The sequence below is a fragment of the Doryrhamphus excisus genome, chromosome 20, assembly GCF_030265055.1.
Source record: "Doryrhamphus excisus isolate RoL2022-K1 chromosome 20, RoL_Dexc_1.0, whole genome shotgun sequence".
NCBI classification, from domain to species: domain Eukaryota; kingdom Metazoa; phylum Chordata; class Actinopteri; order Syngnathiformes; family Syngnathidae; genus Doryrhamphus; species Doryrhamphus excisus.
Genome location: NC_080485.1, coordinates 9,397,260 through 9,425,055, shown reverse-complemented (window position 1 = coordinate 9,425,055; position 27,796 = coordinate 9,397,260). Strand labels below are relative to the sequence as shown.

At 40.4% G+C, this 27,796-nt stretch overlaps 1 protein-coding gene and 1 long non-coding RNA gene across 2 annotated transcripts; one reads left to right on the top strand and one right to left on the bottom strand.

The window, feature by feature from the left end:
• The first annotated feature begins 355 nt into the window (after positions 1–355).
• On the top strand, positions 356–27,327 carry LOC131107898 (uncharacterized). Its single transcript, XR_009120357.1, has 3 exons — positions 356–568; positions 19,172–19,259; positions 26,957–27,327. It is a non-coding gene; the product is annotated as an uncharacterized LOC131107898 (long non-coding RNA).
• On the bottom strand, positions 721–5,157 carry LOC131107896 (BLOC-2 complex member HPS6). Its single transcript, XM_058058353.1, has one exon. It carries the CDS (start codon positions 4,966–4,968, stop codon positions 2,242–2,244), a length of 2,727 nt encoding a protein of 908 aa, XP_057914336.1. The 5' UTR covers positions 4,969–5,157; the 3' UTR covers positions 721–2,241.
• Positions 27,328–27,796: the final 469 nt, after the last annotated feature.

The following is a 27,796-nucleotide window of genomic DNA, read 5'->3' as shown; positions in this document are numbered from 1 at the left end:
TCTGAGACTTGCTAATAAATATATTTTGATACAATTGACTAACAATGAAGTTAATTCGTAATTCTAAACGTAATTGGTGTTTTAATCACCATTGTCTCCATGCTGTACTATAGCAATTTACGACATATATCAAATTAGACGATGGGTCATATAGCAACTTCTTGCTAATAGCTACGTTTCTTACTGAAAAAATGACAACAGTACAACATTTTGGCAACACCTTCTATATAATCACCCATATTAAAAATGGTGTATGAACACAGGAAGTAAACAAACCATCAGTAATTGCTGACTTATGGAGAAATGCTAGGATAAACTATTTTAGACTATCAGAAAATTTGTAAATAAATGTAATTTAAAAAATATATGTATTTAAAAAATTAATTCAGAAATATATTTGACTTTAAAATCCAAATATTTCGAATATATACATTTGATTGCTTTGTGGTGTCGCCATTTCCGGTCGGACACATTTCACTGCAGCACACAACTTCCTGTGGGAGAGCGTAAAAAATTCTGTGAAGGAGCTGTCAACTTAAGTGTGTCTTGCATGAACTGCATGCGGTAGGTCAGTTTTCTCACTATGTTGACACTGAGTTCGATTCTGATTCAGCACATAAATGTTACTTTTGGAGGCTTTCTGTGGCAGCATGTGTGGGCATTTAAACCAAAGAGTCTTAAGTTAAAACAGGAGTATTGATCGGCATCCACTATTATTTTATTTTTATGCACTGTCAAACAAAGTATTAGTATTACTAGCACACTCCCTGGGTCTACATTTGAACCACTGCTGTGATTCTCACATCTTTATGTGAAACCTGCCTATTGGCTGTAGGAGTGATAACACATATTCTAATGCTCAATTGCCACTCTCAGAATCCACAAAAGTCACACTGTTATAAGTTTCATCACATTTTTATAGCATTCACATCCACTCATAAATACCGGCACACGTTCATGTCTTGTTTTTACAAAACATAACTGTGAAACCTTTGTCAGGGAAAATTAATATTTAACCTCTTTAATACAACTTAGCAACAAGCAAGACATTCACAGCGACACTGAGCATTGTTGAAGCGACATAACAGCAGAAAGGACAATCATTCAACTGAAACAATTGTATTGAAAACTGTTTTTCCTTTGCTCATTAAACGCAGCATTAGAGACTACAATGTCATCATCTGCTTTGGCTTCTAAAATATGTCACTTGGGTCAGTTAGAGGATTGTCAAACTGCAATTTGGACCCAATAAAAAAACAAAACAGGCACTTTAAAATGATAGGAAAAAAATACTGATTGAGGTGAATCATACTTAATACGCAAAGTATGAATCCTTATTTATAAATGGAATAATTCCATAGTTATAGCACACAAAACCTTTTTACAATCTTCTAAGTATGCTTTTTTAAACATTATTAGAGCCCTCTAAACATGAAGTGACACGCGTATTGTCACATTTACATTCATATTACTCAATATAATAGACAGAATCACAGAAAGCAAGCAGTAAAAAAAATATGTGGACAGGAAGTAACGTTGGGGTTCAGCGGTGAGTTTTAGCCGCAACAGTAGCCCATATTATTGTTATGATTATAATTCAATTATTCAAAGAATGAATTAAAATTTTTAAAAACATATTTGTATTTCCCAAAAAATATACTTCAACCTATCAAATAAAGTGCACTAATTAACCACCACCAGCAGAGGGCGCTGGTACTTCTGTCTCAAGTAATTTGCAGTGGTAGGAAAACATGACTTAGGCCATTGGAAATTGAGCCACATCCTTATAATATATATGAATTAATACTACAGCTAATAATTAGCTAATGTATTACTTAAATGTACTAATGTTGGGGATTTAGATGAATGCCCATCACAAGGCGTACCCCTTCATCATAAGGCTATTTTAGGAAGAGGCACAGTAACAATACCAAATGGAGGAAATGGGGCATCACATCACTGAATACATAAGCAAACCTAAATAAAGAAAAATAAATAGTCTCTTGTCAGATATATTTTTAAAAGACACTTGTGTTCATTTTGACATGTTAGTGACGTGAAGCTACTTTCAATACTGGCTGCAGCAAGCTAATAACATCCACATGCGTATAACACTTAGGAGATAAATAACTTCACAGGGGCGTTGTTATGTACAAGTTAAAATTAGAGGCAAAAATGTACACGGCTAACATTGTCAGTAGTTATTATTGTTAAGTTCCAGTAGTCATGTGACATTAAAACTCAGCAGGTAGAAGAAGAGTCAGGTATGACTGCAAAGGGAGGCGAGCCCACGCTTTTTCTGGATTGTTCCATGGGCAAGCGGGGCGGTGCCGGAGGGGGGAAGGACGGGGACTGGAGGATGTCGGCATAGCGCTGGCTAGGTTTGGTTTCCCTCTGGAGAACTTTCCTCAGGAGTGGTTTCAGGAGCCCGATGGTCAGCTGACCGCTCTGAGGGTCAGCAAAAGGAGTAGAGGAGGAGTGGGGGTTGGATGTGAGTGACATGGGAAGGGATGACGGGGACTGTGGGGTGCTGGGTAGCGGGAGGTTTTTCAGCACCAAGTTCAGAATGGTGGTGACGGTGAGGTCCTCAGGGCACAGGGCCCACAGAAGGTCCAAGTAGGGGTCCAAGTCTCGGTGCTGGGTCACCTCACATAGCAGTGTGGTGAAAATCTCCTTATTGAGTAGTGGGCTTTGCTTGCAGAACTTCTGGGCCACTTGGGTGACCCGCTCCCATTGCTGCTGCCCGATCAGGATCCTGAGCGCCTGGAGGATGGCGTTAGGCCGCCCGCTGACCATCAGCAACTCCACCTCCAGTTCCTGGTGCTGGTCCCCGTCTTTTCTAACAGATGACAGGACGGCCAGTGCACGTTTGTAGAGCGGCATGTTGTTCTCACTCCAGGTGGAGGCCGCTAGGCTCAGGCCCAGCCCAGCCGAGCCTTGCTGCTGCTGGCCGAGCTCCAAGAACCCGGGTAGCCAAGTGGGCTGGAAACGTAAAACCGAATGGCAAAGAAGCTCAAAGATGGGCATGGGTGAAGAAGTGGCGCTGGTGGATTTGGATGTACAGTTTGCATTGTGATCCGCTTTGGCTGGACTGTGCCTGTGTTGCGAGCCCCCGTTTGCTAATGTGAGGGAACCTGGGAAGCTCGGAGTCGGACTCAGGACGCTTTTCCACACATCTGGAGGGGCCCGGCTGGACAGAGACGCTTCCCCGTTGTAGTGTAACTGGAGAGCAGCTTGAGCCGCCCTCCATGCCTGGCAGGGGAAAACGCTGAAGATGGAGTTGAGGTAGACCAGGTCGTTGTGATCCAGCTCACAGTTCGATAGCAGCCTGGCTATTTCTTTCTCCATCAGACTCTCACAAAGAGCCTCCACGTCTTTCACACCCCCCCTCACCAAAGTCCCCTTTAGCTCCTCCACAGCGACTAGAGCCTTCAGTTCGGGCTCCAGGGACACTTTCAGCTTATCTTTTCCCACGGTGCATCCTCCATTCTGGATTAGCTCTGATGCTTTTTGCTTGGGTCCTGAACTGAGGTAGTCCCTGAGAATGGACGCTAAAGAAATAGGAGCCTGGAACCTGCCTTCTTTCTTTAGAGCGTCCACTGTGAGCTGAGTGCTACTCAAGCTCCTCTGCTGGTAGTATTTACACGCCTCCTCAAACACCGCTTCCGCCAGAAGTGCTCCAGGGCAGATGTTCTCCATTGTAGACTTCATTTTTAGGTCTCTAGTGTCCATTTCTTGTTGCACTACTTTATGAAGTGCAGTTTCTGAGAACAGGTGAGGTGATCCATTAGCCTGTTTAACAAACAAAACCCCCTCGGTCTTTAGTATGACAGTTTCCAGCTCTCTACCACATTTCATGTCTATCAGATGCAGCTTTTGACCCACAAGAAGCACCAACGTATCATCAAATGTGCAGAAGCTCGTGTGTGAAACATATTTAACAGGGCAGTTGTCTGCTAGCTTGTAAATGCGTCGTAGCAACCCGTCGTTCTGCAGGAGGCACACCCAGCCCGTGTCGAGAAGCAGCAGCAAACCTCCACAAGCAGAAGGAGACACATCACAGATCTCAGGTGGGTTGAGTGAAGACACATACCCTAAGCAGTCTGTGATCAACTTCCTTAAGTCCGACTCCTTTGTATCGAGCTTTTTTAAAGGAGTGGCTTTACATGTGGTGCCGACCCTGAAAGAGTCCCGGCGGGGGCACCATGAGAGGAAGAATTTGATCAGAGGAGACGCAGGGAGGAGGTGCACATATTGCCCAGAGCTGATCACGGTGAACTTAGGGTTGTTGTGGAGGGCGATTTTCACCCCTCCTAAAATGACAGCCCCCTCCTCCAGCTCATAGTCCCGCCTGCAAACACAGTACCTCAACTTACTCCTGGCAGAGCTGAGAACAGGGGAGCTTTCCGAGGGTGGCCGCTCCTCACACCAGATGATAAGATTAGAACAAGCGCACACAGACACCACATTAGCCCGGGGACTGTTGCACAAGTCGGATGTCTGCAGGAGACTCCAGCCGCCTTTGCACTCCTGGAATTTCCAAAACTCAGTTCTTCCATTTTTGTAAACCACAGCAGCAGACACAAAGTCCCTTTTGCTACTGCTGTCATTATTATCCAAATATATAATATCCACAATAGGGACACCTCTTGTTGAACACAAGTCCAGTGTCCTCGGATTCTGGACCAGCTGAGGTCTTTCATACTTGTCCACAGTCACAAGACTGAGCTTCGGGTGGCTGAGGATGACATGAACGTGACGTCCATCAGGGCTCAGGCGAACGTTGGTCGAATTTAAACTCTCATGCAGCTCATTTTTCTTGGCGTAATCCCCAAAGTCAGATAGCTTCTCCAACACAAAGCGAGACATGACTCCCGTCATGAGCGAGCAGTGGAATGTAGCCGAATGTAGCCTACTAGCTTGTGTAGCGCACCAACCTGCTAACTGAATGGCATCCCGACATGTCATGTGAGCGCTTTCACTCGCTTAAAAGAAAGGCGATAAAGTCCGACATCGCTCGCCTACCGCTGAAGAAATATAAACCGACGACCGTGGAGTTCCGTTGTTTACTGACAAGACACGAAGGGTAAGTTTTAAAGAGCAAATAGAATCGGGCTCATTCCGATACTATGCTGCGATAGCTGACATCACGGGACTGTTCACTTCCGGATACAAAAGCGATTTGCATTATGGGCGGGGCGTAGATTAAAGCAGGCACTAGCTTGTGGGCCCCGTCTGTGTACAGTGAAATCACCCAATAAAACTACGGAACTACGAGCACAAAGAGGTATAATGCGGAAAAACAATATCAAACTGATACTTAAAACAGAAAAGACGCTGATAAATACAGCCACAACTGCTTTCCTTTCGTACACATTACTTTTTAGCTCCTGATAAAATGTATACAGTGACTGTGACCACTTGTTGCTAGGCAGATTTCTCACTCAAAACAAATTCTACATGATATGAATGAATCATTGCTGTGTAGTGTAATTTACCCTCTGGCTTTCTTCAATTTTACTATCAAATCAACATGTTCATAGCCAAACATGTTTTTACTTTTCATGCAAAAATGTATAATCCAGTTTAGTCAGTTTAAACTAGTCAGCTCGTCATTAGGGTGAGAGGTGAACTGGAACTGTTTCAACAATTAAGACATTATTTGATGATGAAAAAACATATTTAAGCATTTTCACATGTAAAAATATTCAAAATTAAGTAAAATACAGCTTAAGGCAATATAAGACGTTGATGAACTTTAATAACACAATAGTCATCATCATCCCAATAATAACACAGGCTACTGTTGACACTCAACATACTCTGAAACCCCAACATCACTTCCTGTCCACATGTCCTGAAGATATTTATTGAAACACACACAAGCACCAGACTTACTTATTTCTGAAATGGCCTATTTTCACTGATTTTATATATATATATATCCTACTCTACATTGGGTGATATGAGTGCAAAGGTGATTATAGGGGTGCTATTTCATGTCCAGAGGGCTCTAATAATGGTCAAAATTGAATTTAGAAGTCACCCCTGATTTGGAGTGATCAAGTAATCCTACACAGTGTGTGTGGAAGTGTTTATTTTGTAACCATTCAAATGCCACCGAACCTAAAATGCTCTATAGTTCAGTGCTGCACGCTTTTTGATGAATTATTAACCCCTATGTCCACATTTTGTCATCCGTTCGTCCATGCCAGAAGTCGGCCAAAACTGTTGCAGCACACCATTGTTTAATTTGGCAGGTACCCCATGAACAAAAGGGGAATGTTAAGGAAAGCCTCGTCTGTGTTTGCCACCCTTTAACAGGTTTCCCATCAGCCAAACCTTCACTACAATATTCATGAAAGGTGAAGTAGTGACTTTAAAAATAGATTTAAAAGCTGTTGTTTCCATGGCAGCGGCACACACAGAGAACCGCTCCCCCCTCCCATTCTGAGAGGAATAATTGATCTAATAGATAGAGCATCAGCATCATGACTCAATGCTTTTAAGTGAGTTTGAGAAGCTTGTGAGACCAATAACATAATGAAATCATGAAGAATGTCTTCTATAATTGTACCACCTGATGCAACACATCCAAATATTTTAAAGCAACATTTTTTTTCACTGCACAGTAAGATGTCTTCTGAATTCAATGTGCAACTTTCCTTTATGTCCAGTTGGTGGAGCCGGTGTTATTCACTGAAGTCTTGCTTTTTAGAGAAAAGTGTCTATAAAAAAGTAGAAATACCGATCAATGCATCACTTAAGCCAATCACTGACTGTAAATGATAACTTAAGTTTTAATTAACTAAATCAAAAGGTTGCCTCCTTTGCCTCCTATTATATCAGCAACCATCCCATTGGGTGTAAAAATAATAGCGTTGCATCTCTACTAGAGCGTTTACAGCCTCTCATGTTGAAAGCTCCGTCACATCAGTGTCCTTTTATTTCTATCCTATGATGACACTGTATCATTACTGATGAAGCATGAAGCTTTTTATATTTTATTCAGACAGTAAATCGCTGCTCCAAACCGACCAGTCTTGCCTTGACGTGACAGCATGTTTAGGCTGCTCAAAGCCAAGATAAAGTACTTGTCTGGAGACTAAAGCCAGGGGAGAGTTTGAGTTATATGGTGCATGAAAGGAAACCAATGACAATGAAATGAACATTTTATAGCGGCTGATAAAGAAGATGAGTGGGCTGTCAGCCATACACACAGAATGCGATGCACTGTGGTGTATGTTATATGTTAATTTCAGCACAATTTTGAGAACATGTTGTTGTGAAAATTGAGTTTTTGTTTCGGTTGCTCTGATGCTCTATGAAAGGAAAGATATACAAAACTGTGGTGAGAGCAGCCATGTTGTTTGGTCTAGAGAACAGTTCTACTGAGGAAAATACAGAAAGCAGAACTAGAGGTAGCAGAGATGAGGATGCTGAGGTTCTCATTGGGAGTGACCAGGATGGATAGGATCAGGAACAAGTACATCAGAGATTGAAGATGAAGTCGGAGAGGCCAGACTGAGATGGTTCAGACATGTCCAGAAAAGAGATAGTCAATATATTGGTAGAAGGATGCTGCGTTTAGAGCTGCCAGGTAGGAGGCATAGAGTGTAGAAATCCTCCCCCTGAGGACTCTAAGTGGGTTTTGAATAGAGGATAAGGGAATCTTAAAGAACCAAATTATAGAATGAGAACCAGATTATTTATTCCTGACAACAATACCTAATACAGACATCCGGGCTTATCTCCAGTCCCTGTATGCCTACAAGACAGCGGGTCTTATTACATCGCAGCTGCAAAAAAGCACCCTTCCTTTCCCTGCCCGGCCTCTTATACACTCAAGGACTCCCTCTAAGTGGGTTTCGAATAGAGGATAAGGGAATCTTAAAGAACCAAATTATAGAATGAGAACCAGATTATTTATTCCTGACAACAATACCTAATACAGACATCCGGGCTTATCTGCAGTCCCTGTATTCCTACAAGTAAGCGGGTCTTATTACAGCGCAGCTGCAAAAAAGCACAGTTCCTTTCCCTGCCCGGCCTTTTATACACTCCAGGCTGGAGTCCTGGACCAATCAGCTTTCGCCACTGCCCTTGCTTGAACCGCTTTCATGGTGTTTCTCCTTTCGTTTGTTCGCTAGGGCATGAAGGCGTCTTTTTCTTTGCAGGGGCATCAAGGCGTCTTTTCCTTTGTTGCAAAGCAAGCTGTCATATGCGTACTTGATGTTTCCACCTTAACTGTCAGTTGTCACCTTAGTCCCTTTTTTGTGTATTTTTTGCGTGTATAAGTATCTTTTGTCTGTATTTGTGAGACTATGTGTTTGTTTTAGCTTTTATCTTTAGCTAGCAAAATTGAGCAAATACCTTCAAGAGGAAGACCAAAGAGGAGGTTTAAGGAGGACATGAGGGTAGTTGTTGTGTGAGATATAGATGCAGAAGACAGGGTTGGATGGAGGAGATTGATTTGCTGTGGTTACCCCTGGAGGAGAAAAGCTGAAAGAGAAAGAAGAAGCTCTGATGCTCAATATCCTCTTGACTTCTTGTTTCCCATGGAAGTTTGTTGAGGAACAAATCTACCTAACCCTAACCACAACTCTACTACTTTTACGTACATATATCTTTATTTCTTTGTGCAGTACATGAGTGTAGTGATGCTCATGTCGCCGAATAATCACAGTCAATTCAATCTTCAAAGCAGTACTTTTAGTTTCTCTTCAGCTACCTCTCATCATGTTGTGCAATAGCACTTACTTAAGAAGAAGTAAGTGAGTCAGTGCGGCTTCAAGGACAGAGCCTCCAATCTGAGCTCTCTTCTTTTATCAACGCTTTCCTCCTCCTCGTCTCTCTTCAAGGCCGAAGCTGTATTTGTAGATTTTTGTAGAATTTGTAGATCAGAGGTGCTATTTTCTCACGATGACCTGAATGCATCCCTGTGTATCATCTCAGGAGGACATGTGCATGCAAAGAAATGTAGAAATTGAGGTTGGTGTGTCAATCGTATTCATTCTGCATCAGAAAAATGCTCATGACCTGATGTTTAAAAGACACCACTTTATCAGAGGATTTAAAACATGATGAATTTGTTGAAGTGTTTTAAGTGAATTTTCTCAATAGAGATTGTGACCATACTTCAATCTCTATACTTCAAACGTGGGGAGCTAGGAATTACAATTTAAATATTCCCTTGGCAACCCCGGACTGGTCGCCAGCCAATCACAGGGCACATATAGACAAACAACCATTCACACTCACATTCATACCTATGGACAATTTGGAGTCGCCAATTAACCTAGCATGTTTTTGGAATGTGGGAGAAAACCCACACATGCACGGGGAGAACATGCAAACTCCACACAGAGATGGCCGAGGGTGGAATTGAACCCTGGTCTCCTAGCTGTGAGGTCTGCGCGCTAACCACTCGACCGCCGTGCCGCCCTACAATTTCAATATTTTCTTCCAAAATAATTAATTAATGGATGGTTTCTTATTGAGAATTTTAAGTGGTAAAATGTATGTATAGTGTATTTCACTCTGATGCACGTAACAGATCGTCTGCCTCACTGGCTGATTAGATAAGAGCCCGTTCACTTTTGCTTGTCTCTCCGCATTTAGCCCACACTCTTATCTCAATGATTCACACTCCCACTAGGGGCAGAGATATCATTAGCTCTCACATCGCACTATTAATCGAATTCATGAAGTTACGGTGCATTCCAGGATGCATCTTTTGGACGCTTTGCTCCTTTTCAGTCTTTGCTGTCCTTATAATCCAACACGTGCAAACGTGAGTACACCTGAGCAACCATTGTACAGGGTCTGGCAAAATGATCTGACACATTTGTAAGTTAAATAAAATGCAAATAAAGTAAAGAAACAAAAAAGTGTTTTTATTTTCCAAAAGTACATATAATGCCATTCTGTTTCATTAGGTTTTAAAAATGATATCAGTTCTGGTATTTTCATTTCAATGCAGATCCAGTAGCTCTGAAGTTGGTAACCCATAACAAGATGATGTTTGGAGCTAGTACGGGATCCTGTCTACCATGATTGAAGTGGAAACGAAACGCTTGTTGTGTTGCAGTTACAGATTTGTTTGTTTTGATAAACGTTTCCACAATGAAAGCGTGATGCTCACCAGTCCAATTCATGGCAGCAACTGAAAAAGAAACGAAAAACAATGGCATTATAAAGAAACAAAGCAAAAGGGCATTATATGAAAAAAATTGCATTATATGTATCGTATTTTCTGGACTATAAGTCGCACAAGGCCAAAAATGCATAATTAGGTAGAAAAAAAACATACATAAGTATTTTTTGCAGGTAATTTATTTTACAAACTACTTGACCAAAACAGACATTACGTCATCTTAGAAAGCAAGTTCTAAAATTAATAAAAGAATAGAGAACAGGCTGAATAGATGTAAGATATGCTAACACAATGGTTATTCAGCTACACAAAAAAATACACATGAACAGAAAATGTGTCCAGTGTTTATGGAACATAAACATTTTTTTCATTTATAAGTCGCTCGAGTCGGTCGAGTGGTTAGCGCACAGACCTCACAGCTAGGAGACCAGGGTTCAATTCCACCCTCGGCCATCTCTGTGTGGAGTTTGCATGTTCTCCTCGCGCATGCGTGGGTTTTCTCCGGGTACTCCGGTTTCCTCCCACATTCCCAAAAACATGCTAGGTTAATTGGCGACTCCAAATTGCCATAGGTATGAATGTGAGTGTGAATGGTTGTTTGTCTATATGTGCCCTGTGATTGGCTGGCGACCAGCTGGGATAGGCTCCAGCACCCCCGCGACCCTCGTGACGAAAAGCGGTAGAAAATGAATGAAGTCGCTCTGGACTATAAGTCACAGGAACAGCCAACCTATGAAAAAAAAGTGTGACTTAGTCCAGAAAATACGGTACTTTTCGAAAATAAAAACACTTTTTTGTTTCTTTACTTTATTTGCCTGTTATTTAACCTACATATATCAGATCATTTTGCCTGTATTATAACTCTATATTGGATATACTTTAGATTACTTTACATTTAGATTACTTACGACAACTTTTATAGCACTAAAAATGACTCAACACAGATGATTTTAGTGAAATTTGTGTGTGGACAAAAGATGTGAAAAAAAACTAGGGCTTCAGTACCTTCCTCAAGGATACTTTGACATGGTTACAGGGATGACTGAGTATCGAACCGGCAACCTTCACCTCTACCCTTTGAGCCATGCCACCCCAAAGATTAAAGATTAAAGGTTTTCTTGTGGCTAAAGTACTTACAAGTATATTGCCAAGAGCTTTGGTACACAACATAGAGTAAATGTCCAAAATGACCCTCCTGCTTTGGTTACAACAGGAATTGAGCCATATCTGCACTCAAAGACCAGGATTCTGCCTCTGCATTCCTTTAATTTCCCGTTCATTGCACTTCAACCGGCTTGTCATTAATCAGCCTGTAATTGTAGCAAGGTTTTTCTTCGCCACTTTGCTACTTAGCCTCTCTTAACTTCCATCCCACTGTCAGGTAAATGAGACAAAGCCTCCATCGTGTAGAGCTTTCAGACCTTTACTGGCGACAGCTAGAGAATCGAGTCCTGATTCTATGAAACGTTCATGATGTCATGCTCTATTGAAGATGATGTACAATCATGGAAAAAATTATTCTACCATTTTTGATTCTTCACTTCAATGACTAAAGGTACATTTGTTTGGACAGATATAATACTCATAACTGATACTGATAAGGTGGGCGTGTGGTTAGCGCGCAGACCTCACAGCGAGGAGACCAAGGTTCAATTCCACCCCTCTCTGTGTGAAGTTTGCATGTTCTCCCCGTGCATGTGTGGGTTTTCTCCGGGTACTCCGGTTTCCTCCCACATTCCAAAAACATGCTAGGTTAATTGGCGACTCCAAATTGTCCATAGGTATGAATGTGAGTGTGAATGGTTGTTTGTCTATATGTGACCTGTGATTGGCTGGCGACCAGTCCGGGGTGTACCCCGCTTCTCGCCCGAAGACAGCTGGGATAGGCTCCAGCACCCCCACAATCCCGTGAGGAAAAGCGATAGAAAATGAATGAATGAATGAATGTCCCCTTTAAAGTGTCTTGAATAAAATAAAAAAAAAAATAAAATTAAAAATTATAAAAATAATAATAATAAAAATAATAATAAAAAACAAAAACAAACAAAAAAACTGTATTATGGAAAGCAGGAAGTGAACAAATGTAAGTTCCTAATTGTAAAAGTACCAGATGGAGGGGTAGGATTTAATAAACTTTGCTTCTTCCTACTCCTTTTGGACATGTGGAACTGTGAACTGATTATGTGATGCATTCAATTGTAATCTGATGCATGTTCAAATGAAATAAAACCATTACCATTACCATATATGTGCCCTGTGATTGGCTGGCGACCAGTCCAGGGTGTACCCAGCCTCTTGCCTGAAGACAGCTGGGATAGGCTCCAGCACCCCCGCGACCCTCGTGAGGAAAAGCTGTAGAAAATGAATGAATGATACTGATAATGATACTGATAAATAGCTCATATATATTTAATTTAACCATCATCATTCCATCTCACCATGAGCATCGTTCATTAAAATGTTCCCTTGCTCCATTGTAGTTCACCTTTTTTTGTATGAATGCTCTTACAAGCCCAGCTTGGACCTTTAATAAGAACTGCATTGTGGGAAGCTGACTGTTGTAGTTCTGTGCTGTAGCAGCTGACTGCGTCTCTCTCTCTCTCTCTTATTTCTCTTCTGTCTGCACCGCCGACGGCCCGATATGAGTGCTGTGTCTGTTTTGTGGCCAATAAAGTTTGTGCAATAAGACAATGACATTTTATTGATCCGCCTCTGTACTATGGTCATGAGATCAACAACGCTCATTGTGTTCTGTGTCCTAATATAATATGACGGCTACTTAGGAATTTCATTTCATTTAGTGTGGGCTTTTTCGGGAAGCTGATCACACATAAATCTGTTAATAGTTTTGAATGGATTATTTTTATTTCCATTATTTCTATGGGGAAAAAATACTTGAAATTTGAACCAATTAGACGGTGACCTGTGCTTCAAAACTAGTTGTGCATTGTGCATCATATATATATATATATATATATATATATATATATATATATATATATATATATATATATATATATATATATATATATATATATATATATATATAGTATATATATCCTAATATGTGAAGTAGTCACGCACAAACTTCTTAAGGATTAATAAAGTCATCTTCTTCTCTACCGGATGAGGGCATCAGACAGTGAGCTGTGAAATGATAATGCCTTGCCAAGCCATTAGAGCTCTGTGGCATTTGGAATTGTCTGCATGTGCGTTCAGCAGTTGCTTTTTTTTTTTTTTTTTTAATGCGCCTGTAATGTTTTAAAGGTGTCCCCGATGGTTCTGATAAAGATGTGCGTTCGCAACATCCACCTGCCTCCTGCTGCATTGTTACAATCGTGCTGCGGGGCGTCCAAATGAGGCTAATTTTCCCCCCCTCATCCTGCATGCTAAACTCAAAATTGGAACACATATTATAGAGTCTCCATGCAGTGATCACTAATTAGCAGTGAGCACAATCAGTGCTGACTGCAGCTGTGACCTTTAACCCTCGCTACTTCATGTGAATGAGATAAAATAGCATCCAAAGCAATAGGTGTAGTCCTCTCATACACACTCGACAACAAATCATTGAATAAAAGATGTGGAGAGGCCACAATAAATGACTATTGATTAGACCTCTGACCTCAGAACCTCATGTTGGACTGAATATCATTCAAAACAAAACAGGGTGGGTTGATATTGGCTGGCATTTTTTGAAAGCTTGAAGGTCAGCAACACTGACAAGAGGACATTTGCTACTGTTGGACTTCCCTGTAACATCGATAGACTTCTTATTTTTGCACAAATTTTTTTGAGTCCTTAAACCCAATTGTGGTTGTGCATTGTACACAAGTAAACACATTAGCATGTGCTAACATTTCCCTTCAATGTGTAATGTAATGTAATTTCAAAGGGAAAGATGCAGTCTGTGGCTGCACGGCGGACGAGTGGATAGCGCGCAGGCCTCACAGCTAGGAGACCAGGGTTCAATTCCACCCTCGACCATCTCTGTGTGGAGTTTGAATGTTCTCCCCGTGCATGCGTGGGTTTTCTCCGGGTACTCCGGTTTCCTCCCTCATTCCAAAAACATGCTAGGTTAATTGGCGACTCCAAATTGTCCATAGGTATGAATGTGAGTGTGAATGGTTGTTTGTCTATATGTGCCCTGTGATTGGCTGGCGACCAGTCCAGGGTGTACCCCGCCTCTTGCCTGAAGACAGGCTCCAGCACCCCCCACGACGCAGTAGAAAATGAATGAATGAAGATGCTCGTAAAAAATGCACTTCTGCCACCTTGTGGACATTTTTTCGGCTTAAAATTGCACCAAATGTGCTCTCTTCTATTGTGGAGTTGCATCATCACATCTTTGTGCCTCTCACGTAAGAAAACTTAAAAAAAAAAGTATGTCTTTGGAGTGAGCGGCCGCGTAGAAAAAAAAACCAAATGTATAAATACATCTTTGGTATAGAATTAGTTGATAATCAAGAACAATAATTGGTTAGGTATGAATGTGAGTGTGAAAGGTTGTTTGTCTATATGTGCCCTGTGATTGGCTGGCGACCAGTCCAGGGTGTACCTACAGCTGGGATAGGCTCCAGCACCCCCTGCGACCCTCGTGAGGATAATGAATGAATGAATAATAATAACAATAGTGTCATGTTCTGCTTTAGCTGCTCTGCTGCCACCTGTCTGTTGTCTTTTGCAGTGCACTGCACGTCCTGTCGGGGCGGAGCCAGTTGTGCACACCTGAGAACAATTAATCATCAGGTCTTCATAAGCCACACTGTGAGACTGACTGTGTGCCAGATTGTTTCCTGTAGTGCTCTTTCTGGTCATTTACTCTACTAGCATTCTGTGAGTACTTATGGTAAGAAATAATACTAATGCTGTATGTTTGATTATATTTGATATTATACTCTGCGTCCTGAACAGGACACAAAATGCCGGTGTTATAAAGCAAGTATCGGCCGATATCGATAATGTGCTTTTTCACCAAAATCGGCCAATCGATCAGAGCACCGCTAATATATAATTATTTAGAATAATACTTTAGAATAATACTCAATAATTTCAGGCAGTTGTGTCAAGGTTAATTAAAATTTGTAATGAAAAGAAAAAGAAAAGCTCGAGCTCTTATAAATGAAGCGACCCACCTCAAATTGACCATTTATAATGATCCGCGTAGTAAAATGAAAATAACTGTCACACTCTGAAGAATTGCACATCTCCAGACTCATTGGACACACTCACGTTCCTTTTTGTCACATATCGAAATTGCTCCCATACAACACCGTGAAATATTCCAACCATTTAAAATGAAGATAATAGAAGTATTTCCCAGTAATAGGAAATATGCCACCTTACATTATCCTCCCTCCGTGAGTCTGCGCTTTGCTTGTCACATTTATTTGACCTTAGCTCCTCTTCACGTATAGACGACGGTGGAGGGAATACAAATTTATTCAGCGACACCTTGCACATTACGGCCTCATTGAGTCATTTGCTGTGTGGCTGCATCTCACAAGGAAATGGCTTTGACACTCTTGGCCTTTAGTTGATAAATTAGGTCCCTAGGTATGGGGATCCGACGTTACAGTGCGCATTTATTACGTGTTTGCCACGGGCCATATGGATGGGAAAATTGCAACCTCACCACGCATTAAATGGACATTATGAGATGCAAAGATGTGTCATAACTGTCTACAAAATGGAACTATGCCAATGCCGATGTTGGTATCATGTGCCTTAATTGGACAGTCAAACGGGAGTTTGGGGTTTCCTTAGTTTGCCCTGAGAAATTGAATAATGTTCCATTTGTCTGCACTGATTCACACGGAAGGATAATAATCTAATATTTTGCGTCTATCATGCAAGCTAATTAAAATAGTAACTGTCAGTCTGACACTGTGCAATCTACAAACAATAGCGTTTGAGTAATACGCTTTTTTTTTTTAGGCGAAAGGTAAATATGCACAAATTTCCTTAAACTTTTGCAAACTCTCACATCTCAAGGGAAATTAAGAGACGACTAAACTTTGCATTGGCAATAAAAGAGTCATCTTCGCTACATGGTACAGTAATTGACTTTTTCCTCCTCCTTTCCCAATTTGTTGTAGAGGTTCTTTAGTTATTTACATTGGCTCTTTCATTTAACCCTTCTCTTATTGCTTACCTTTTTTCCACACCCGTTTGTTCAAGAGTCAATAGTCCTTAAGCTGTGTCATTATAAGAGTAAAAAAGATTGGGGCCAAATGAAAGTGTTAAAATAACAACATGATGATGTGGATAATGTTGCTTCTGTTCCGAAGAGCAACAGCACACGTGGAGATGCTTAGTGAATATACACAGTACAAGATATGGTATATGGGTATGTAAACTTAGAGCCATAGCAATGCACTGTAATATGTTCTACCTGATAACAAAAACATTTGCCAGGAGTGTCCAAATGTTTTCCGCTGTGAGCCACATACTGGAAAATGAAAGGATGCAAGGATCATTTGCTCCATATACTGTATATATTTAAAAAAAATGCATCTCAACTTTGTGATATAGGTGAAAAAGCCTATTATTAGTATGAATTTCAGTCTTTCCCATTGCAATACGACTTTATTCCCATAATTCGTTCATTCATTTTCTACCGCTTTTCCTCACGAGAGTCGCGGGGGGTGCTGGAGCCTATCCCAGCTGTCTTCGGGCGAGAGGCAGGGTACACCCTGGACTGGTCGCCAGTCACATATAGACAGGGCACATATAGTCAAACAACCATTCACACTCACATTCATACCTATGGACAATTTGGAGTCGCCAATTAACCTAGCATGTTTTTGGAATGTGGGAGGAAACCAAACAGAGGGTGCCATGGGTGGAATTGAACCCTGGTCTCCTAGCTGTGAGGTCTGCGCGCTAACCACTAGACCGCCGTGCCGCCTATTCCCATAATATTATATAACAATATAATCATAACCAAATGTCAATGACATTAGTGGCGCCCCCTATCGACCGTGGTCAAAATGCTTTTGAAAGCACGGTGGTCGAGTGGTTAGCGCACAGACCTCACAGCTAGGAGCATCTCTGTGTGGAGTTTGCATGTTCTCCCCGTGCATGCGTGGGTTTTCTCCGGGTACTCCGGTTTCCTCCCATATTCCAAAAACATGCTAGGTTAATTGGCGACTCCAAATTGTCCATAGGTATGAATGTGAGTGTGAATGGTTGTTTGTCTATATGTGCCCTGTGATTGGCTGGGTGTACCCCGCCTCTCGACAAAGACAGCTGGGATAGGCTCCAGCATCCCCGCAACCCTTGTGAGAAAAGCGGTAGAAAATGAATGAATGAATGAATGTCCCCTTTAAAGTGTCTTGAATAAAATGACTGGCTACATGAAAACAAGGATGTAATAATAAATTGTGTAGGAGATACTGTATATGTGTAAGAGCAATGATAAGCAGCAGGTGCCATGACAAACACTAATATTCTGTGATTAGAGTAAACAATGCTAGAATATGTAGAACATCCACTCAGCAATCAGACACTTAGCTAAAATCATTTCTATTAATATTGCATGAATTTGATAATGGCTGCCTTTTCCCTGCTTTGTGTTCATTGGAGCGAATGTAGAGAGCTTGAGGGCTAAACATCATATGTTAATGGCAGTGTTTTTTTTTTTTTAGAATAATGACTCATAAACTACCCATCAATATTTAGATACTCCTGTATCACATTAACAGGTTAGCTCACAGCTGTACTGTTGAATATTTAATGTAAAGAAAACTTTTATTCTCGGCCTGTGGCCTCTGTTTGTTTACTTGAATTAAAAGCCATTTATGTTTGCCCCCATTTTCAATGACACTCCAGTGGTGTTCTATTTTATTATTATAATTTTTTTTTATCAGAGTAACTTTATAGCTCTCATACAGTGAAATAGTTTTCGTTTTCAGCACCTTGCTTTGGAGTCAACGCAAGCAATAATATGAGGCCATTAACTGTTGGTTTTAGGGCTTCAAATAACGATTATTCTCTTAGCCGATTAATCTGAACCTTGTTGTTTTGATCCCTAGACGGACCCAATCGATATAAAACAAATACAAACAGTTGCTGGCTTGGTTTGCAACATATTGGAAAAGAGGCAAAAATATTTTTCAAAAATCAAAGCTGATATGAATACTTACTTATTTCTAATATACTAATTATTCTAAATACTTACTTATTTCCAATATACTAATTATATTTCTATTATGAATGTTTATATGATTTAAAGGGCTGTCAAAAATAGTATTTAATAGTGGGAATTAAGTTATTTTACTTTTTTTTAACTTTTATTTTACTTTTTTTTAGTAGCATAATTAATGCATACACATCTCTTTTCCACAAAATAGGATACCTTATTTATAAATCAAATATTTTTGTTGTTGGAGCATAGAGAGCATTATTAGAGCCTTCCTACATGAAATAACACACTAATAATCATCTTTACATTTGTATTATAGTAGACATAATAAGAGTAAATAAGCCAATAATAAGACGTAAATAAATGCATGCTAGGTTAATTGGCGACTCCAAATTGTCCATAGGTATGAATGTGAGTGTGAATGGTTGTTTGTCTATATGTGCTCTGTGATTGGATGTCGATCAGTCCAGGGTGTACCCCGCTTCTCACCTGAAGACAGCTGGGATAGGCTCCAGCATGTATATATAAAATTAATAAAAGAATGTAAAGGCGACCGGGAACAGAACAGAATAACACAGGAAGTCGAACTAAACAAGAGCGTGTGGAGCATGACGAAAGCAGATTTATTGACATATTTTGGCGCAAAGGAATTACTTTTCTATGGGTGTGTATTTGTGTGCACAACGGCGCTCAAACGTGTAGGCTTATCGGCATTGGCTACATTTACATGCAAGTCAAATAACCCTATCAATATTAGCAATAACCCGGTTGCGCACGGCCATGTACCAATAACACCAATAACCATTTTCAAAAACATGTTGACATGCAAAGACGGTCTATAGACGCCTTTCTGCTGTTTTTGTATACAGGAAGAAGAAGCGCCAAGATGTCTGTCACGGTCGGTCACGAGAGCTTTGCGGTGCGACCCCAGGATGCAGAGAGCAGGACAAAATGCAGGTAAATAATATTTATTTTAGCAATAATAGCAACAGAAGTAAACACAACTCAAGTAGCTGACGGACAAACAACAACGATCAAGGGAGAAGCACACACCAGAACTAAATAGACCGGACAAATTAGGGACAGGTGTGGGTGGCTAAAACAGGAAGTCCAATACAAAATAAATGTCCAAAAACGGAAACCAAAGCCCAAGAAGGTAACTCAAACTCAACCTGTCACGTGGGAACCCACACAGGGCGTGACACTGTCACTGTTTTGATCCCGATTGTTTACAATCAGCATGTATACAGGAATAACCCTGTTTGTTCAGGCATGTAAACGGGTTATTCTGAATGTTTCAGAAACCAGAATATTGACTGCATGTAAACATGTCATGTAAATGTGCCGCATGCGTGGGTTTTCTCCGGGTACTCCGGTTTCCTCCCACATTCCAAAAACATGCTAGGTTAATTGGCGACTCCAAATTGTCCATAGGTATGAATGTAAGTGTGAATGGTTGTTTGGCTATATGTGCCCTGTGATTGGCTGGCGACCAGTCCAGGGTGTACCCCGCCTCTCGCCCGAAGACAGCTGGGATAGGCTCCAGCACCCTCCGCGACCCTTGTGAGCATAAGCAGTAGACAATGAATGAATGAATGTTTACAATCAGCATGTATACAGGAATAACCCTGTTTGTTCAGGCATGTAAACGGGTTATTCTGAATGTTTCAGAAACCAGAATATTGACTGCATGTAAACATGTCGTGTAAATATGCCGCATACGTGGGCAGCAAATGTTTGTATACATGCATTTTCACTCAATGTAGATATTTGTATACTATCCGCACATATGCATCACTGCATACGAGTAAATCTGACCGCAACCGCTGTAGCGACATAATCTCACTTTTCTTTTTTTTTCTCGATGTCACATTATTTCTGCCATGCATACATACATACATCCCCACGGTTCACTTAAGACTTATTAAGGCTGATAGTTGTACGTTCTGCTGCAGCTGGTGACTTGACCTAAAGCAGCTGAGTCTGTTTGAGCTTAATGAGGAACCAGGGTTTGCCTTTTGGTCACATGATTGTGTTCCCTCGTGACATGATTGTTGTTCAGGCTCATTTGATTGTGCCTGAATGTCAAAGGTGCTCTCGTGCAACATATTGTATTGACCTGCATATAAGACGGCTGTCAAGAAAAAAAAATGGCTGCATATGAGTGACAGAAGAAAACAGAAGAAAATCACTTATAGTGTAACCTACATGTTTTTGTGTGGACTCCTTCCAAATTGCATATTTTTGAAGCCAAAAATATCTGACAGGCGTGTACTGTTTCCCAATTATATTGCTTATTCAATCAATAAATAGCACTATATGTCTATGCTGTGGCGGCACGGCGGTCAAGTGGTTAGCGCACAGACCTCAAAGCTATGAGGACCAGGGTTCGATTCCACCCCGTGCATGCGTGGGTTTTCTCCGGGTACTCCGGTTTCCTCCCACATTCCAAAAACATGCTAGGTTAATTGGCGACTCCAAATTGTCCATAGCTATGAATGTGAGTGTGAATGGTTGTTTGTCTATATGTGCCCTGTGATTGGCTGGCGACCAGTCCAGGGTGTACCCCGCCTCTCGCCCAAAGACAGCTGGGATAGGCTCCAGCACACTTGCGACCCTCGTGAAGATAAGCGGTAGAAAATGAATGAATATTAGTTATATTAGTCAGTTATGGAATTGCAATTTATGCCATGTATTTTCTCACAGGCATTTCATACCTTCTGACATTTGCAGCATTTCTTGAAATGCTGGCCTTTCAACTGTATTAAAGAGCAGAATTTCTTTGGCGATTCATAAGTAGAGTCCACCACTTTTCAAACAAAAAACGAAAATGAATGAATGAATGTCTATGCTGGGTAGGATGGGTTTTTCTTGTGTATATTGCATTTAGAGGTGAAAACAACATGAAAACTAGCAATTGTGACTGTAAATGAATCAAAACCATTGCACAAATATTGATCAAAGACGCTAAAATCATTCTGAATGTCGCAAAGAAGGTACACAGAGGAAAACATCACAATTTGATGACAACGTAATTGTGACAGCTGTAAAGAAAGACCCAAAAACAACCAGTAGGGACATCAGAAACAAGTTGCAGAGGGCAGGAGCGAAGGTACAATTATATAATGTTCATAAAAGGAATGGCCTTCCTATGCTTCTTGCACATACGTATGACCAACTGAAATTATGCTTTTGTGCATTCCTAATTTTTAATGTATTGAATTAATGATGAGTTTCATATTTTAAGGAATGATTTAATTTGCCTTCCTTTAATTTTATGGACCGGTAAAGCACTTTAAATTGTCTGCGTATGAATTGTACTGATGTAATGATGAAGTGAACCAGAGTCCACGACACTGAACACTTGATTTGACTTTTAATTATAAGCAATAAATAAAGCATCAGCCTACTTTAAGTGTCCGTGATTGTTTTGCAGTCATACGTTTAATGAACCTGATCATAACAACCATTAAAGCAGTATGAATTATGTATTGATGTGGTTCACAAGCGGTGTGTGTCTCTGCGTACCACATAGATTGGATGTAGCTCTATTGAAATAATCGGTCCCAGGGTAAAACTAACACCATTATAAAACATTCTATGTAACATTATAATGCTGATCAATACACGGTATGTTTTGAAAGTGGGAAGAGAACATCACTGCAGACACCTGAAAAAATACTTTTTGCGACTATATTATATTCTCTTCCCTTAGTGTGTGTATATTGTGTATGTGTTCAAGACATGACTTGTGTTCGTCAACCTGTTGCGACTGTAAGAGCTTGATCAGCTGTGACATAGTGCAGCTGCTATTGTTGTTGTCACCGAGGGTGTTGTTGTGTGATATGATGCTTGTGACAGTACACACAATGGCAATGGCACTTTGGTATACTTGGTATACTTGGGTGTGTATTTGTAAGTGTATGCGCCATATTATTGGGAGGTTTGTGTACATAATCATTTATGAATTTGGGATTAAAAAACCATGTATGTGTTGTATGTATGTGTCTATACAGTGTTTATGTTATTCAAGAGGACACTGAGGGCAAGAAACAGGAGCACTGCAGCAAAGTACAATACTGAAGTGATGTCGGCGTTTCTCATCCTCAAATGTAGAAATGGTATCTGCTTTTGTCAAAGTTGGAGATGAAGTACAGCACATACTAGCTAGTAAAGCCCCCCCCCGAAAAAAATACTTCATGTTTAGGACATCCATTCAAAGCATTTCCATTTATCCGTATTATCTGAAAGATTCCCTGTGAGTAAAAATTGTCCCTGAGTGACATTTCAAGGCCATGAACATGTTGCCATTTCTTTTCAATAAATCCACAGTAGTGATGAATTTTACAGTCAATTTTGTAAAGTGACAATAAATAATAATAATGAAACATGACACAGCCTGAGCAAATTGTTTTCGGATGTTTCACACTTCATCATCACTGAAGTGTAGGACCCCATATATCACTTAGTAACTCAAGGATATCAGTCAGACACTCACATCTGTCTAAAAATAAAATAATAATAACCATATTTTTCAACATCATTTTAATTTTGAAGTCCGAAAGTGGATTTTTCTCATATGAATCATTTTTTAGGATATTGGCATACCCAAACATTTCAAAAATAATTTCCAAACAAAAAACTCGGGAGCTGTCACTCTCTCTCATGAAGGGCGTGGTCTATCATCAACACAGCTTGTTGTGTTATGGCGTTCATGCAGGTTTCTGATTGTGGGTTTGGAGCAGCCTGTAAGCCTGGCTATATCACTGTAGCTCTATCAGTGCTAGATGTAGCATGATGCCGTTCACTGGACTAGCAATGCTGGCCTTTTTTGGGCCTTTCTATAGGCCTCCAAAACCAATCCTCCAATTATGTTAAAACCCACTGAGTATTGTGCAGTGTGTATTTGGTCCCAATACATCAGTGCTAGACGTGGCATGATGCCGTTCACTGGACTAGCAATGCTGGCCTTTTTTGGACCTTTCTATAGGCCTCCAAAACCAATCCTCAAATTATGCTAAAACCAACTGAGTATTGCGCAGTGTGTATTTGGTCCCAATACAAATACAGTAAACCTCGGATATATCGGATTCAATTGTTCCCACTGGTTTTGTCCGATATAAGCGAAATCCGTTATATGCGTATACCGGAAAATGTCCATTTTACGCATATATCGGATTTATATCCGGTATATGCGTAAATCGGATTTTATCCGTTATAAAAAGGCACTTCCTTGACTATGTTTCCAATGTACCTGGACGCGCAGGCAACACTGCAAACGCTGCAAATGACGTCGTATAGCGGCCTGTCACGATTTGGCGAATCGGAGCGCCACGATGCGGCCATCCGATATATGCGAGGGAAATTTAATGGAAATGCATTGGAACGGGACTGGAGATTTTGTCCGAAATAGGCGAAATTTATAAAAAATTATAAAAAATCCGATATATGCAATGAATTTTTATTGGAAATGCATTACAGAAAAATTGGTTCTTTTTTATCTGTCCGTTGTGAGCGAATTTCCAATATATCCGAGTCCTATATATCCGAGGTTTACTGTATGTGTAACATTACATGTGTTGGAATGAACACACATGTGTTCAGAAAATATGGTGACTCCATTTCCATTTCCAAAATGGGTTCCTGTTCTAAATCTCAGAGAGGCTTTTAACTTCATGACAGTAAAGGACATTCCTTTTACTTTGACATTATGCTCCTAAATTGGTCAAATAGTAGCCTATTTTAGCTTCAGATGTAGTTGTAAACCTTGATCCCCTTTCATGATTTTTTCATGTATACTTTTTGGACCCATGTATAATTCAAGCTTGGAACTTGGAGTGACCTTTAAGAGTCTGTTGGTTGATAAGAACCAGTGGGATGACTTTATGTTGCTACTGCCTGAAATCAGACAGACAAGAGGAGTTGTATTCCTTATGATTATTAGACAATAAGGAGGGAAATTAAGTACAGTAGACCACAAAGACTCATGCATATGTTGCTAAGTCACAAACAGTCCATGCATGTGTCAACTAAGGCAACGGCGTGTACGTGTGTGAGGGGTGTGTTAAATAATGTATCAGCTCAGACCTCCTTTGTGTTTCAGAAGAGGATTAAGCAAAGTTCCAGAAAGGGTAGTCACGGAACACACACACATAAGAGAACACACACACACACATACATTTTTAATATGGGCAGAGGCTTTGCTTTCTTGCAGAAGTCACTTCAATTTCACCCCAAAAAAATAATGCTACCAATTCAGACTTTTCAAAATATTCCCACACTTAGTGTCAGTTCATATTTTCAATGTTTCTATTGAAAATGAATGGGCAATTTATATGACGTTACGGTATGACCCATTCTGTTGGGCTTGTAAAAGCTGCCTGGTTCCTTACTCAGAGATCTCAAGTTCAAGTCCAGAGTCAAGTTCAAACTATTGAACTACTCTAACTTCCATTCTATGATTTAGCATATTTCCACAGCATTTCAGTCAAGCTTCAGCTTCCAAAAAGCTAAATTTGGATTTCCGTACCTTTTCAAAGCATTTCAGTTTTGCTTTAGCTTTTTCAACATTCACATATAATGTCTACTGACGCTGCATCGTCTGCATCATTTTTCTTTTTGTCATTCCATGGAGTATTAATTGATGCTCTGTGTGTATGTATTTACTGCATTTATTTACTTCATGTCAATGTCATTTCTGCTGTTCATCTGACTCCATGACTATGCCCATTCATTTTTAGTAGGAAAAGTTTCACTGACAATATGAAATTACACTAAATGTGACAATATTTTGAAAAGTCTGAATTGGTAGCCATTTTGACCCAAATGAGCTGAATGGTTTGATGTTGGATTTCTTCAAAATGAGAGGCCGACTATATTATTTATATGGAATTGCGGTAAAGGAAGAACGATTACAGTCAATGTTGTTCATATTATAAATATAAAATTATGACTACACTACTACTACTATAATGTACATTTGTGTTCTTATTTGAAGTCATGTACACCCCTTTCATTAGAAAGAAACCTTAGAAAGAAATGGAAGCCAAAATTAGATACAGTTTACAGTGATGTTTAATGAATAGACTTGTGTCTTTACTGTAATGTAATGTCCAGATGCTTCTTGGTTCTCCTGAGTCAGATGCCTATTGATCTTTGAGATGTCCCTTGAATTTCACATTCCAGTCAGGGCGCCACCAGTGATCAATCAACTTTAAACCACAGGCTTTGCTGTGTGTGTGTGTGGATTGGGGATTTACACCTTATTTTGTAGAGCAATTTCACAATTAAATGGAGAAATGGCTTATATTATTAATCTGTCAACAAATAAATGTGATGGTGTCTCATAGAAGGAAGAGGTCAACTACAATTCCCATTCTTGTTGATCCCTGCCGCTATGGATGGAGTGTTCACCAGAGCGGGTCGTCAGGCTGTACCTGCTACCCGTCTCAGTACTGCCAAGTCGGGCAGCGGGGGATATATAAAACATGGTGAAGGTGTAAGAAAAGCAACACGCTTGTGTTTAAACAACTACCGCTACTGCTGTCACACAATGTGTGTTGACAAATGACCTCTAAGGAATTCCCAACGAAAATATTATACTGAAAATAGCCAAAACTCACTGAACACGACAACTTTTACAGAATAGCAATGTGGGAAGTATTGTTAAGAACCTTTTGCTTCATGGTTTGAGTTTTATAGTTCCAATATTAACGGTTCTCAAGTGCCTCTTTGAAACTACAAGTAATCGCTACTGCAGTAAAACTCTCACAGTAGAGCAGCAGACAAGAAAAGAAGTTTTCCTGGCGACTGAGGTAGAAAATTAAACTGCTAACAAGACAAACATTCCTCTGAGGAGACAACCAAGATGATTCACGGAAATTCATTCATTCATTTTCTACCGCTTTTCCTCACAAGGGTCGCAGGGGTGCTGGAGCCTATCCCAGCTGTCTTCGGGCGAGAGGCGGTGTACACTCTGGACTGGTCGCCAGCCAATCACAGGGCACATATAGACAAACAACCATTCACACTCACATTCATACCTATGGACAATTTGGAGTCGCCAATTAACCTAGCATGTTTTTGGAATGTGGGAGGAAACCGGAGTATTCGGAGAAAAACCATGCATGCACGGGAGAACATGCAAACAAAGAGTGGAATTGAACTCGGGTCTCCTAGCTGTGAGGCCTGCGTGCTAACCACTTGTGCACCGTGCAGCCTGTATAGTAGTCTATCTGTAAAATAAACCTACGTTATGATAAACAAATGGAATCTCCCAATGACACCACCATCCTTCACAATAGAGCAATGGAATTAATCAAGGCCTCAATTAGGATTTCTGACAGCCTGCAGCTGAGCGCAAGAATGTCAAAACCCATCATCAATACACTCCAATAATTAACTCCAATTACCCTAATATTCTCATCATTCTTTCTTTCAATCAGTTGATTGGAATTCTGTCTGAGTCCTTTTATTTCATTTAAAACGACTACAAAGGCCACAAATTCCATACAAACAGAACACACACAGTGATGACACACACCAACACACATCCACTGTAACAGTTTATACATACACTTGCAATACACTAAATAATAACTGTGTTCTCTACATAGAGTAAATAAAATACCACAAAGAAGGACTTTGTTTTCCAGGCTCCTTCAATGATGTCATTTTTGGATGCAGAAGATGCAGGTCAGGAAAAATTGGGTTCATTCATGCCCAAAAATAGCAACGGCAACGTGTGCTCCCCCAGGTGTGACAATGCACGCGAGTGTGAACCTGCTCAGTGTTTCCTCCTGCAGCTAGTGTGTGTTCTTGTCTGTATTTTGTGGTGTTACACTTTTGTTGTGTGGACATATTAGTTGGTCCACACAAGACCAATGCAAATATGTGCTTCTTTTCCAATTAAATTGTGTGTGTGTGTGTTTGGATTACTGCACTATTAATTGGAAAGACAGTCTGTTTGCTTGCAAGTTGCAATAAGTCAGTGTTTCTCCCCTGTGTTCAAATCACACACCTCTATGCATTCAAATGAACAACTCTTAACATGAATTCCAATGTTGTTCATCTGTCACCATTTTCAGTCGCTGTGTGCAGGCACATGACTCAATGTGGTCCATTATTGTCATTGTAGCTCCGCCATAAATATAACTACATTATTATTTTATGCAATGTTGCATGCAATGTGACAAGGAGCTTGATATTTGGGCTACGATTTCAATGTTTTTTGTGCGTAAAGAGAGTAATGTTTTTCTACCTTGATTATTATTAGTAAATGATTTAGAAAATGAATCATTAAAATGAATGAATACAATTTGAAAATAAAAATATTGATATAGTTTACAGGTGGCACGGTGGTCGAGTGGTTAGCGCGCATGACCTCACAGCTAGGAGACCAGGGTTCAATCCCACCCTCGGCCATCTCTGTGTGGAGTTTGCATGTTCTCCCCGTGCATGCGTGGGTTTTCTCCGGGTACTCCGGTTTCCTCCCA

Coding starts and splice junctions, on each gene's coding strand:
- LOC131107896 (XM_058058353.1), bottom strand. CDS start 4,968: ATGACATGTCGGGATGCCATTCAGTTAGCAGGTTGGTGCGCTACACAA.